The following is a 14,975-nucleotide window of genomic DNA, read 5'->3' as shown; positions in this document are numbered from 1 at the left end:
TTTTTAAGAGTGAATATCCAGATCTATATAACTGAAGCAAGACACACTATATAGACTTACAAACTAACACAAGAATAACAAACTTTGTAACAAACTTTCCCTCCATTTTTAATCTCTGACTTTGACTAACATTGACTTGACTTAGCTTGACGTAGTTTGACCTTCATCTATATTAACAAATAGCAATATCTGTGGTTGGATTATTCATCAAGTTCAACTAGTTCATAGAAACATAAATTGAAGTATGTACAATGATATACAGTCAAACAAAATGTTGTCTTGCCGGGAGGTTGGGGTACTGCCAACAAAGTGATTGTTGATTGAGTTTTTGTATTCCCGTATTTCCTTGCAGGAAAAAAACAAGGAGATGCTTGTTTTTTCATTACAATTTGCATATATACCAAGTTTTTACTTCAAAAAAACTAATGAGTTGCAGTTTGTAACGAGGAAGTGCTTGTTTTTTTTTGTCAAGAATTACATATGTAGATAATTGTAACGAGATACATTGTCCGGGGAAAGAGATTCTTTCATTCAAGCTTATCTTCTAACCCACGGACATACTTAATATCCACAAACATTTAGACAATAACACATTAATGTCTAAGAGAACTCCCATAAAATACATCACATTCCAAATAACCAGAACCATAATCACAGACGTTGAACCAACTCCTCACAAATATTTTACTTAGAACCAATGAAAATAAGTTAAATGGTGCATATTTACACAGATGATTAACCCAGCATTCTGGATAATCAATTTATTTAAACACAAATAAACTAAATGATGGCCAACAATTTAAACAGCCTATTAATGTTACAGATCACACTAACGCCTAGAAAGATAATGTCATAAAACAATTTGTTTTATCCAGGAAGATTTAATATGATAAACTGGGTTCTATACTACCCACGTACTGATGTAAGTGATTTCCTGCAAACGGAGTTACCAGTTTCCTTCCTTTGCCATCTTCAGGAAGTTGCAAAGGGTTATGTTTGGAGGTTGAACACAGCCTGATTTCTTCTTCTTAATCTTTGTGGGCTTCATAGGCTCTGTGTCTGATCCTGCGTCTGTCACCGACACCAAGTCATAGAACTGGGAAAATACATATCATAAATGTTAGTAACACTACGGAAGTATATCAGTAGATATGCTGTATGTATTAGCAGGTCTAGCAAACTCAACAGAAATTCAGCATAGTGCCACTTGAAGGTACATCGTCAAAAACATAAATCGAAAAGCAACATTTTAGGTGAAGTTCAAATTCACAAGCCTCCTAGGATTTATACCTCACAAACACCGTGAAGTAGCATCCTATGAAAAGGATCTTTAACATGTAGCACAAGAACATCGTCATCACGACCCTCCTGAATGAAAACCCTCAAACATGCCTAGGAAGAGAAAAAGTATAAGGTACACCATGAAATGCAAGACATCTCATATATTTTCTAAGACAGTATCAAAAGTACAATATAAGATGTAATAATAATTTGAGAAGTTTCAGCGTAACATAAAGCTGATTACAATTAGATTTACGAAGCATGACAATAAAAAAAGTGAAAGCTTCTACAAGTTTTTACTCGCACACTCATATGCCACGTAAAAAAATGCAATGGAAAGGAACAAGCTATATTTACTTTTACTTGAGAAAACCATACAAACCAAAAACCGGTAGTAAAATAGCTAACTTCCTTGCATCTACGAATTCCAATGATAAAACTTGAATGGAAGGTGAAGGTACCTAAACCTTATTAAGAGATGTAGACTATAGTCTACCCTACTCTTTTTCAATTAATAGGTTACCTTATTCATACATGCAAAAGGTTACTACTAGGCTATGGTGCCAGGCCATGCCCATATAGAAATCATATATGTATTGAGAAGCCGGGAACATTGAATTTAGAGGATAAACTAAACAAAAGTAAAGATTGCAGTAAGTAGCTGAATTTGTTCTCTTTAAATAGTCGTTCCACAGAGATTACTACCTCATAGTTATCAATTAGCTCAGCAAGGAAGCTGCGTCTGAGTGCTTCTCTAGTGCGACAGTTTACTCTGTGCCATGCAGCCAAAACAGCCATCTTATCAACATCCACACGACCTTTCTTTTTTGAAGAAGAGCCTCCAAGGGTTTCGATTACTCTGATCTATCAACACAAAAAATAATAGATTAAGAAAAGTTAAATGTCTTTTTTTACTTCAGATGTCATGTCCTGAAACAATAAAATATTTGCAGATACATAAGCACATAACTAAGGAAAAAGGAAAACAATGAAAGAACTTGAGAAAATATATTCATTATAGAGGTAACTCCAGATTTTAGAGACCCTGAGAAAAACATAAAGGCATACGTCCACGAGATATGGACCAAAAAAAATGGTATTGATTTGTTAGACCAAGTATGATTCTCTCTCTCTCTCTCTCTCTCTCTCTTACACTCACGTACTACATAATGTGGGGCCAAATTTTAACAAATAAATGCCCCTAAATATCTTTTCCGTAAAATCTATAAAATGTTCCATATTTCCATCACACCACTCTAAAAAAACACTCAGTTGAACAATTGCAAAGCAAAATCACATATTCACAATGCAGTGAATAGAAAGAATAAGACAGATACAAAGAACTAAACACATTTGAATATTTGATATAAAACACCCTACCTCTTTGTCCATTTTAATAATCCTGGACTTCTCTCACTCCCCCTCCACCCACCCCCTAGTGGCTATTACTATCCTACTAAAGGCTATGTAAAGCATTGCAGAACAGCTTCTCCATGCAGTGATTCCTTTAGAGAATATATTTACTTATATGTCCATAATACATAAGAAAAGTGAAAAACCTCTTTGTCCATGTCAATACTCCTGAACTTGTCCCACTCCCCTCCATTTGTCATGCAGAATGCTGAAAGAGGTACCTCATCACCTGTAAAATGGACCTCAAATCATGAATATGTTCGAGACTACATAAATGGAAATACATGATTATGAAACTGTATGTATTTCCTTAAAGCTTACTTATAGAGTAAAAATAGAAATAGCAGATAAACATAATCTCACTAGAAAATACCGACGCATAGTGCAAACCTTTACTGAATCCATTTTCTGAGAATTGTAAACAGATCCGAGATATACTAAGTTTAAATAATTTACTTATATAATAAGATGACATGCTTAACCAATAAAACACATCAGGAACATATATATAAGCTACAAACCTGCCATAGTGTAAAATATCATACATCACAAATCGCGTTGATTTGTACATATTATGTTTTCGTTCCACTAACAAATAACTTTAACTTCAATGACATTTGCTTTTAGGAGCAGTTGTGAGGATCCATTGTGGCTTAGAACCAAGAATGAAAAGAGCCATATGAAAGAAGGCAAAACACACTGAAGGGAAGATTTTTCTCAAGTCTGCTTACAAACTATAATTTGTACTCTTCAGAATACAATAGGTAAACATTCAAAAATTAACTGGACTTGAAAACAAACACAAACACAATGAGATATGTCTCTATCATGTATCTCTTACCCCATGGAGGTGGAGCAAACAAGCCTCTAATTTCCTCTGCATTCAAACGAGGAACAAGCTCCATCAAAAGACGATCATTTATCCACCTGCGAGTTCTTCGGTTGCTGACCTGAATCAACAAGTTTAAAGACTATATTATCAACAATGCATTACACAGCAAATGTTTGAGGACAAAATAAGCAAATAATCTTCAACCCCAAGATTTTACATAGAGTGTTATGAACATGGTACCGGCCACAAAAATATAATAATTTATTTTATCCATTAGTGACTATATCTCAGCTTCAGTTAACCCAAGCACTACTTAAGAAAGATGAAAAATATACATGCTGTCACTCAATTGTCATATTTTTTGTGTGCCAAAGGACAACCAAGAGCTCATTTAGGTAAACATTGACTCCACTTCTCTGTTTAAAACTTAAACAGACACTACACTTTCAAAACAGAACAAAATCCACCAAGTTTCTCGAGGTGAGACAAATTGATTACTTTAAACTCATATCTAAATAATCTTGTAATAAATAAAACTTTAACTGGTGAAAACAGTAATAATTTCATGAAAGTTTGAAATTCAAACTTTATCCAAGAAACTTGTAAAAAAACAACAAAAGAAAAAATGGCTTTTTCCATTTTTACACAATTTTTAAAACTGTTTATGCAATATTACATATAAAGTTGTGCAGAAATAAGAACACAGTGCAACTAAAACAAAACATTTCGTAATTAGAATCAATCAAATGCAACTGCAACTATTTTTCTTAAAAAACAAAGTATTTATAAAAAAATCTTGATTTTGGTAGTAAAGTAAAGTTGCATATTAGTTTGCAAAAAGAGTAAATTTGCCAAGTCTCTCTCAAAACACTTTAACGAAATAAAACTCAACCAACTCCGAAAGCACAACACCAAACTGAACTACGTCGCTCTCGCTTCTCAGATAACACTAAAAGAAAATCAATCAAATTACAAAAAGCAACACACACATACACATATTGGATCTATATATACAACCAAAAGTCAAGGAAAAAAGAATATCTAAAGTAGAATTCATTACATTTCCAGTCAAGCCCTCCAGCAGATCAATCTTTTTCTCAATTGTCATTTCTCTGGGTTTCACATTTTCTCCTGCAATTATACATACACAAATTCACAATAATACCACACAAATCACCACCAACCAATCAAATCAAACCCATATAAAAACTTGCTTCAAAACACCACACAAATCAATAAACTTCCAAAATGAAACAAACCCATCAAATAAAAAATCTCAAGATTCACAAATAGAAATAAAAATCAAAACTTTATAATAAAAAAAATCAAGGCTTTACGATAAAAATTAAGACTTTATGACAATAAAATAGAATAGAATAGAATACCTTTGGGATGATCAATAAAGTGAAAGTTTTTCTCTGCTTGCATGACATCTGGAGTAGCCATGATTGGTTGATTGATAATTGAATAGATCTAATTAGTGTTTTGATTTGGGGGTGAAATTAGGGTTTGTGATTTTTTGTTGTGACGAAGAATGGGGGAAAATCAAGAAAATAAAGAGACGTGGAGAGTGACTGATGTCCAAACACGGCCTTATAAAATGGAGGTACCTCGTCTTTTTTTCTTTTTAAATTTGTTTTTTGGTTCCGATGTTTCGGATTAGAATTGTCGGATTACGTTTTCTCCACGTAAAAATATTAATTAAACTTAAATTAATATTAATATTATTAAAAAATGAATCTACGAAGCATCTTTGTCTATAAAAGAATATTCTCTTGACACACAGTACATCTTTTTCAGATTAAACTTAAAATTTTAAATAAATAAAAGGGTTAAGGGCCGATCTCTAGAATAAGGTTGGGCACTTGGGCCATGGTTCAAATGCTTCAACATCATATGTAATTTGGGCCTTCGGGAAGAATATAGCATTTTTATGATAAAAAAGATTAGAAATAAGTCGGAAATTGTTTCAAACATCGACTTGTGCTCCGAGAAAATTCTAATTACAAACATAAAACTTTTTTGAGCAGCTGTAAGGGAACACCTGGAATAGTAGTAGAATATGAAAAAAAAAATAGAATCTGGGAAATCTTTCATATTGTAAATCACAAAATTATCTCATCTCTCATACATGTAAATCTTGAATCTGCAATTAATAAAATCAAATAGTCGACTAGTGCACGTCAAAAAATGGATCAATTGACAATGACATGGATAACTGGTAATGTTTTTTACAAACTTGCATGTATAACTGCAGAAGCTATAGCCTAACAGAATTGAAGCACAGCTGTTCTAAAACTACGGCCAAGTAAAGATTTTCTATATTTTACTATCTTTTCTTTCTTGCTCTAGTATTCATCACTACTAAGAACTCTGTTCTGAAGAAGTAATTGTCTTGACCTTTACTGCACATGGTCGACTGCAGATGAGTCTATCTTTATAACAAGAGGGTCATGGAGACCCAGAGGCGGGTCGGCTACAATGGGTAGCCCTGGGGATGCTAAAATGCCATCTGTTCCAGCACCTTCTTCTAAAGCCTTCTCAAGAGAAGCCTTTGCGGTTTTGAAAATATACACAAGTATGATTACTATATGAAAAACACGGAAAAAGTCAGGCAGAGTCCCCATACAGTAAACAAAAAATGATAACAAGTAGTCCAGGCTTGAATTAAAGGATTACCAATTATGTAAAAATAACATGTAGAAAATAAAATCCTTGGCAGAAACAGAAACAAATACGAACAGTTTTATCTGAAGAATTACACACGATTTGGAGAGAGGGGGGGGGGGGGGGTTACCAATGATTAAATTTAAATAATATATTAAAATTTCATTACAGCAAAGGCACTCTATGTGACATAAGTACAGTCGAAGGTTGTAGCTTACCGGAGATCATAAAGCCAGATGCAATAAAAATCTGCATGAACAACTAACACATCAGTTTTCACCCTGCAGGGAAAATTCTTGGAGATACAGATATTTTGAATTCCCTTTTATCTTTTAGGCAAATTCAGAGAGCATAATTTATTTTAAACCAGGAAGCTGTTTTTGGTATATGTAACAATTTTTAATCTTTTACAGGCTTGACAATATATAACATTTCTTAAGGAGGGTGATAGGTGCATCTCTTACCCAGCGAGTTGTTGAAACCTCACCCCATCCATGTGTAACGTCAGAAAGATCCTTTAAAGTTGTTCCGACATACACTAGTGCAAATGTTACTGGCTGGAATGATATAGTATAAGTTAGAATGTTGGATAATTTTACGCATATCTTCAATTATAAGGTTTCTGTCAACTAAAATTAAGCTTGGTAGAACATGGGTGTTTAAATTAGAATATGCTCAACTCTATAATTATCATAGTTTTCCCCTTCCCAGTTAATAACGGAATTATGTGTACTTATTTTCAAAGCAAGTGTTCAGAAGAGGCACACAACAAAAGCACAGACAAGCACAACCCTAGAATCTTACAAATTCACTATGCAATCTAAAATGACATCAAGAAACTTATTTCTGAACTCAAAAGATCAGTTTTAACAACTGCGTGCATAAAACAAGAACAATATTATGTTTCAAAATTAGTCTGTAACAGCTATCATATACAATGGAGCGAGCAACTGAATGAAACATACCATCATCCCCAACCAAGAAGCCAGCATATATTCTACAAGACGAACAGGAGTCACCGATAGCAGATAGTTCAACATGTTAAATGGAAGTAATGGAACAAGACGAAGTAGTAAGACAATCTGCAATTTTATAAAAAGAAGAAAAGAGTTAAGACCTACATGTACATAAGAAACTTACCAATAATTCTTATATTACACGTAGCCAGGGAATTTCTCCTACCCCCACCATAAAAATGAATATAAAATAATATAGATACTAGTTTAAGTGTAGGACATCTCATTATAGAAGAGATGTACCCCCATCCAGTGCTAAGCTCTGGGTCATTAGTACTTTTCTTTTTTAAAAAAGACAAAGTACATAACTGTTAGGTGCTTTTTTACATGTTTCATGCATGATCTGATCTTGGCCATAACCATATAGAGAACACTTTTGAAGAGTTTTTATTACATCTTTCACTACCCAGGTAAACTCTGCATGATAAGTTAAAAAACTATATCTCCCGAGTAGCTAGTAAGATTGAAATGAAGGCACATCAGAAAGAGGGAACGCTTCCTGTGAACTTTTACTCCCTCAGTGGACCAAAAACCAACTTTAGTCCACGGTCAACTAAAATGACATCTTCTAAAAATTTGAGAGATGGCAAGCTTAAATTATAAACTATATATTAAATGCATCAAGTTCTCTCTACTTTTTAAGTAAAATATACTGATGTGTAACATGTGCTATCCACCAAAGACCTGACATTGATCAAGGTTCACAATAATTAAGTTGTCATGATGCATTATTGCAGAAAAATAGGATTTACACTTTAATCAATATAGGGATTCTGTATCTTGATGTGCACTACCAAAGCAAGCACCAAAGACCCATACTTCAAAAATCACTCAATGTTCTAACTTATAACACATGTGGATGATGATTGTACCCAGTATATTACTGGATTCGTGTGTTTTTACAATAGCTTCTCACTGTGATGAAGATATAACAGAGATAGACAGAAGATTTCCCTTGGGGTATTTTCATCATTTCAGTAAAGTATTTCATAGATGCGCTTTTAGATTAAGAACAAGTTAGACATCACTTAAATGTCTAAAATGGGACATAACTTAATTACCAAAGAAAAAGATAGTCAGCTATCAAACCTTAAACCCAGATCTCTGAATCGCAACAGTAACTGCCTGAAACTTGGGATAATTCTTTAATTTAGATTTGACATATGGCCTCCCAATCTGCAAATATGTAGCAAAATGATACATGTGAAGACAAAAACATAAAATCAAATTTTGAAGCTTCCAACAAAAGAAATTCTCTTCAGATATTTTAATAAACACATAAAATGCATAGCATGGGGAACGAAAGTTACTGTGCAAAAAATTTATAGTTTTACTGGACTCTGCATATAAGGAAGAGTCAATAAGTAAGACTTACTGTTCTACCGAGAAGAAATGCAGCTGTTGCTCCGATCGTAGCACCTATAGAGTCAGCAACAAACCCCACTGGCAACCCAAACAGATATCCACCCCCAAGCTGCAACATCGGGAAAAAAGCAGAAGAGTCTTTATTAGAGAGATAAACTCGCATGAAAAATTAACATTCAACTTAAATTGATTGGGTTGATAAGAATTTAAGTTAGAATTAGAGATAAAAGTCATAAATGACAAACAAATGCACATGTATTTATGTAAGGGAGGAGGATTTCAGTGAGGTGCCATGCCATTTGTAATAGTTGTATATAGCCTGGTACAGTGCTCATTCTATTAAATCACTTGTTAAATGTAAGAAAATCATTTAAATTGATAGACATACACTTAAACCCGCAAACATACAATATGATCAATGTGATTTAGCAACTAGTTGGTGTGTCCGAACTCCAAATAATAATAAAAAAAAAACCTTTTGATAGTAAATTTTTCATATAACAATTGGCATCATGTATGTATGCATCTAAGTGTGCATATATGCATCTATATTTTAATAAATGTGGACCAGAATCTGAGCTGGTCTCATGTTTATTAACATTAAAATAAAATAAAAAATCAAACAACAATTGGTTTGGCCAAATAAATTCAATCCATTGATGCCTTTTTTATACCTCATCTGCTTTTGCTACGTACTTGAATAACAGTCTCTGAGTCTAGCAAAACTCTATGCATGAATGAAGTTTTAATGTCTCATTAGAAAGGAAAAAAAGAGAGCAAAAGCTTAGCTGTCTCCTCCGTAATAATTCAACTTTTTAGTCGAACAATCCTCCAAATATGGTAAAAATATGCATATATTCCCACCTATCCCTAAAGAAAGCAGAATGCATGAAGATGATTGTATATAGTTTTCATGATTGTCATATTAGTTATGTACAAATACGAAGACTGCATTAATTTTATCTGATGCCAAAAAGGCCATTATAGGTGTATACATATGCCCATCTTTTAACAATTTGTTACTAAAGTTTGCCAAAAAAGGGGACATCCGATATAACAAGTAAATACACACTTCTTTAACATTAGTATGACAAACTAAGTTTTCTTCCAAGGTATGAACAGCAGCACCTACCGTAAGTACAGAGGCTGGGACAGCTAGGATTGTAAGAGGAATATATGCAACAGCCCTGTGAAATGCTAGATAGTTAGAAGGTAAGTGTAATGGAGCCTAAAACTTATGTTTAAACATAAGCATTCATTATCGATTTAGATGAAAAAATAAATTGCCCCGAGCTTGGATGAGAATTTATAAATGCAGCAACATCCCTCTATTCATAATCCCAATATTCCCCAAGGATACAGGCATAAATTTCATTGATATATTGGTGTGGAAAGTCTATTAGATTTAATTAATATCTAGAACTTACATAGTAAATTAAAAAAAAAAAGGTAATCAAAGATGTCTTACAATACAAGTGGTCCCCAAGGTCCAAGATCACGCTTAATCCATAAAAGAAAATTTTTCAAAACCTGCAGAAAAAGAGGGATGTCAGTATATGGGAAAAAACAAGTAAAGTTTATAATGATGGACTCACAAATATCCAAGGATTTAACCAATATTAATCAAAATCTTATTAAGCTGAACTTAAGAGTCCTGATTTTTTTTAATTGTATTAAACAAGCAGCTAGGGTATGCAACGCATATGGCCAACATTAACAATATCCTTCTTCCCCAACTAAGTGCACCATCATATAACATGCCACTGTCAAAGTTCAGATCGAATACAACAACTGAAACCGGTCTAATATGAAATTGTGACTTCCGAGAAGTCAACAACTACAACGAGGGCACCTTCTATCAGAACAAAACCAACACTACTCTCTACTCAAGTAAGATCCAACTGTCAATTTTTCACAAACAGTGCATCAAATCATAATTACAATACACTCTCCTCAAAGCAACAAATCTCTTAATCATCATTTACAATTCATATAAATTTCGATAAATAAATAGCCTCGGACTAGAGATATTTATTTTTTTTATTAGCATTATCAAATAGATAGTAGTACAGTGTAATATTTCCGATATTCATTTATCGAGATTCTATAACGAACATAGCAGCAAACGTACCACTTCAATCCACAAACCAAATCACAAACCCTAACATTCACATCAAACAAGCATTATTTGAAATCGCGAAAAACTCGAAAACAACAAAAAAATAAAAACTACCTGTTCGACAGGAAGAAAAGCACAAGCAGAGACAATAGAGGCAACTAAGAACAAAAAAATGGAAACACGAAGAACAGAAGCAGAAGCGAAGAAAGCAATTGACGAAACTACCCTCCGGCGCCACGGCCGGCGGTGAATATCATCGTCATCGTCGTTAGCGAAGACTGGCTTCAAAGCCGACCATCTCGCTCTTAATCCCTCCGGGATCTCCAGATTTTTAGTCAATTTTTCAGTTGAAATTACGATTTTTTTTACGAAATTGAGTGTGAATTGATGTGATTTTATGTATAATTGGAGTGTGAGTATGTATAATTTTAGAAGTTGGGGGATAAAGAGGTGCGATTTGATATCATTTTCGGTGTTTACCCTGTTTGTGTCCGTGTGTGTATATTGTAAATTTGTAAGTCTTGCTTAGGTAATGGTGGGGACCATCCACGGTTCCATCAAAATAGTTTGAACTCGAACGACCATTTAGTTTCAAGTTCAAATTTCGGTTCGTAACAAATTAGGCAGGTTTGAGTTTGATTTTAAAATTTGAATTAATTTCATTAAATATTAATAAAAAATTAAAGTATGATCGGTTTGAATTGAATTCATGCGCCTTAAATATCCTTTTAACTTATTCACCGGAGAAACGTTATAATATTCGGTTTAACTCTGTATATTTATAGTGACACTATAATTATTATCCGATAATTATATCCTTACACAAACAAAATCTAGATCATTGTATATGATTTAATTCGTAATATCTTTGTAGAAGTAAGAATATTGTTGTTCTTGTATTATATTCGGTTAATTTATTTACCGGAGTGTAGCAACCCCAAATATTTATATATATACATGAATATATACTTCCTCGAATATCTTGTATTTCTTGTTTTATTGTCATAAACACTATTCAGCTCAGGAATACGGAATAATTAATCGAACACTAAATTATATATCCGTAAAAGATTCTAAAGAATATTTTAATTTAGTGAGAATCCCGCTTTTACGATATTTCGGGAACTAACAAGAGTCCCAACCAAAACCAACATGACAAAAATCTTTAACCAAAATCAAGTATCCATGAGAAATCCAATCAAATCGAAGAAAAAAACAATAATCATGATTAAAAGTCAAAATCATCTAAGAAAAAAATAACTGATTTGAATAAGAAGAAGATGAGAAGAAACAATAATCATAACACATATTTTAAACCCAACATGTTGAACCCAGCTCGATATAACTCATTATTAACTTATCCCGGATCGAACCATAACTCTGATGTCATGATAAAATATAGATAGAAGAGAGAAAATTATAAATTTATTACGATATAATGTGTACAAGAGAATGGGGCTTTATATAGTTAACAAGTAAACATAATATCAAGGAAACTATTATAATAATAAAACTATCTAATAAAAATAATATTATATATGTTAACACTTTGAAATTTTGATTATTTTCTAATTGAACACATAGTTTTTCGCAAGTAAACTATCAAAAATTGTTATCACGCTGTGTTCATCTCCGGTTCCTTGCATTCTTATAATCATTATTAAATAAATGTAAGTAAAACATCACACCATAATAAAATTTTGACATTAGCAAGTTTAAAAAATAATGTACCATATCTAAAGTTATGAATATCTAAATTATTTAAATTAAAATTAGATATGTTATTAAAATTCGATTTGAAAAATAAAATGATACTGTATAAATTAAGAAAAAAGTATATAACGTGAGTGTGTATAATTATAAAAAAATACTAGTATTTGATCTTGATATAATTTGTAAAACTATAAAACTTATTTAAAAATACTTGTAAAATTAAAAATTATACTTTAAGGTTGATTGGGTAAATAATATGTGTGGATATATTAGTGTTGTAAAAGGCGCGAAACAGACTTAGTCGGTGGAGGTAGTGTGGATTAGTGGAGTAATCAGAGATTAATCAGAATGTTTAATCGTGTCATTAATCAGAACTAGTTTAATATTATTTATATATAAAAATTTAATATATGTAATTATTTTGTTATTTTGATAATATTATATAATTATTATTTATATTTATATAAATAAATTTAACATATGTAATATTATTAAAGTAAATATAACTTTTAAGATCTGAATTACGAATTGAGGTAAACTCGAGATGAAAATTTAAGAAGATTCATTGTTTAACTGTTTAGAATAGTAATTATATATATGAGAAAAATATAGTTTTTTTTTACATTTTTGTGCTTTTTAATTTGTTTTAATTTTTGTAATTTTGTTACTAATGAGACCGAATTTTGATTGAATAACCTGATTTTTAACCTTTTAATCCGTTTTTTTCGATTCTTGACTGATTTTTGTAAAAAATGATTTCAAAATCGATTTTCGCTTAATCAAATCGATTTTCTAATAAATAACGATTAATCAACGATTAATCGGGATTAAATATCGACTTTTAGAATACGGAGATATATAAATGGATAGTTTGACTTGACTCAATTTGATTGTTTCTCAGTAAATTTGTGTTCGGGTCGGTTCGACTCGTTTGTCAAGCTTAACTAGTCGAGGTTGAGCATCATTTTTGTTTTGATTATAAAACTGAGCTTGATTGATTTCCCTTAAAAAAGGCAAAACTCACTCGATTCAAACTTTCGGATCGTCTTTTTTCGTTTGCGGATCTAATTGTAATGTTTTTTTTAAAAAAATTCCTTTTTACTAAATATCTAAATGTAATGTTGTGTAAAACAATAAAACACTATGTTCAAAATATCTTCAGAAACTTTGTTCCAAGATAACGGGAATTGGCTGGATTAATGGTCAATACATATATAACTCATTTTCCTGGAACCCCAAAATAATGCTTAAAAAGGAAAATATAACTGAACTATACATTTGTGTTCAAATTTAATTAACTATACTTGAGACAAGTTTGTAAACGACAAGTTGATATATAATATCAGTTCCCTTCATAATTTAATTTAACACAAATATATTAATTTCCATAAAAAACAGTTATAATTATATTCTGTCAATTATGAGGGTAAATTTATGTTATATTTGTGTGAAATGAAATATTAAATTTTTTAAGATTATTTTCAAAAGCTCATTTTTATTTTAAACAAGGTCAAAAGCTTTGGATGTTTGTGATTTTTTTGTTCCACTACAGTCCGAGCCTCTACATAAAACATTCTAAAAATTGGATTTAGTATTTGAGTTCATTGGACTGGATCATTCCTATATCCTCTCATCCACAAATACAAATTAAGTAACCACACTACTCACTTCTTCCCGCCAAATCAAAAAACCCCCAAATTCATATTCCACCTGACACCCACCCACACACACACACAGATGTTTCTTGTCCCTCACGCAGCAAGCTCAAAACACACACAGAAACACAGACATCTCTCTCTCTCCCCCTCTCCCTCTCTTCTCATATGTAATCAGCTACTTTACGAGCTGTTAAGACGATTTTGAGATCTCTCTCTCTCACTTACTCACTCACATTTGTAATCAGCTATTGGCGCGTTTGCTTTAGGAGTTGCTAAGACGATTTTGAGATTTCCTGCTAATAGGTATGATCATTGATTGTTCATTAGTTTTAGGTTTATTGTAGTAATCAGTTTTTATGCGTTTAGATTGAGGAATATCATATAAATCAGTGTCACCAGTTTGTACATGTCAACTGGATTGTTATATAGTCGGATTGTTGATTATATGTTTCCAGGGAATATCAATTTCTTCCACACTTGCTTTACGAGTTGCCTGCGAAGACAATTTTGTAAATTCCTGCTAACAGTTATCTGATCCCACTTTATACAAATGATTACTGATTTTGATAGTTCTGACTTCTGAGTAGTTTTTATCATGTGTATATTAGCAATTTGGTGAAAATGAATAATTCAAGTATATCTCATTTCCCTAACTCACTTGCTCAAGTCCTTACGCAATTTGGTTATTTCAAATGGCAATCAGGCTGCAGTAAATCCTTACTAAAAAACAGTGAAAAAAATCTAGCTTAGCCACCAAGGATTTCCACTTCACAGATTTTGAGGCACTAAGGACACTTAAACCATTTATAGAAGGGGTCAAGGGTTTTTATATCTCAAAGGCATTCCACAAATCTAGCAATTGCAAACTGGAACTTCCAAACATGAAAACAAGGCTTCCTCTTATAACAAAC

The 14,975-nt window shown here is 32.3% G+C and overlaps 2 protein-coding genes across 3 annotated transcripts; both read right to left on the bottom strand.

Moving 5' to 3' along the window:
* Positions 1 to 660: 660 nt before the first annotated feature.
* Positions 661 to 5,130, bottom strand: LOC141692375 (uncharacterized). 2 transcript variants are annotated; one of them, XM_074497187.1, is made up of 7 exons: positions 4,912 to 5,124; positions 4,587 to 4,657; positions 3,536 to 3,644; positions 2,841 to 2,923; positions 1,987 to 2,145; positions 1,291 to 1,392; positions 661 to 1,096 (listed from the first exon to the last, which is right to left on the bottom strand). In XM_074497187.1, exons 1-7 carry the CDS (start codon positions 4,970 to 4,972, stop codon positions 947 to 949), a joined length of 735 nt encoding a protein of 244 aa, XP_074353288.1. In that variant the 5' UTR covers positions 4,973 to 5,124; the 3' UTR covers positions 661 to 946. The 2 variants fall into 2 exon arrangements, with proteins under 2 accessions (XP_074353288.1, XP_074353289.1); XM_074497188.1 differs by lacking the exon at positions 1,291 to 1,392 and having other exon boundaries at positions 4,912 to 5,130.
* A 524-nt stretch (positions 5,131 to 5,654) lies between these two features.
* On the bottom strand, positions 5,655 to 11,938 carry LOC141691080 (uncharacterized). The gene is made up of 10 exons (XM_074495825.1): positions 11,824 to 11,938; positions 10,808 to 11,217; positions 10,043 to 10,104; positions 9,707 to 9,761; positions 8,585 to 8,683; positions 8,299 to 8,385; positions 7,159 to 7,275; positions 6,658 to 6,750; positions 6,412 to 6,442; positions 5,655 to 6,113 (listed from the first exon to the last, which is right to left on the bottom strand). Exons 1-10 carry the CDS (start codon positions 11,936 to 11,938, stop codon positions 5,929 to 5,931), a joined length of 1,254 nt encoding a protein of 417 aa, XP_074351926.1. The 3' UTR covers positions 5,655 to 5,928.
* Between the last annotated feature and the right edge of the window lie 3,037 nt (positions 11,939 to 14,975).

This window comes from Apium graveolens, chromosome 10 (genome assembly GCF_009905375.1).
Source record: "Apium graveolens cultivar Ventura chromosome 10, ASM990537v1, whole genome shotgun sequence".
Lineage (NCBI taxonomy): Eukaryota > Viridiplantae > Streptophyta > Magnoliopsida > Apiales > Apiaceae > Apium > Apium graveolens.
Note: the sequence above shows the minus strand (reverse complement) of the source record. Positions and strands in the feature narration are given on the sequence as shown.

Excerpts from the sequence above, each read along its gene's own strand:
- LOC141692375 (XM_074497187.1), bottom strand. The coding sequence starts at position 4,972 with ATGGCTACTCCAGATGTCATGCAAGCAGAGAAAAACTTTCACTTTATT. Across the intron at positions 2,924-3,535 it reads GTTTGCTCCACCTCCATGGG|GTGATGAGGTACCTCTTTCA; the intron begins GTAAGAGATACA and ends TCCATTTTACAG. Across the intron at positions 1,393-1,986 it reads AGCTAATTGATAACTATGAG|GCATGTTTGAGGGTTTTCAT; the intron begins GTAGTAATCTCT and ends TTCTCTTCCTAG.
- LOC141691080 (XM_074495825.1), bottom strand. The coding sequence starts at position 11,938 with ATGATTTTGACTTTTAATCATGATTATTGTTTTTTTCTTCGATTTGAT. Across the intron at positions 9,762-10,042 it reads CCTTGGGGACCACTTGTATT|GGCTGTTGCATATATTCCTC; the intron begins GTAAGACATCTT and ends AGCATTTCACAG. Across the intron at positions 6,443-6,657 it reads AGGTTTCAACAACTCGCTGG|ATTTTTATTGCATCTGGCTT; the intron begins GTAAGAGATGCA and ends TTGTTCATGCAG.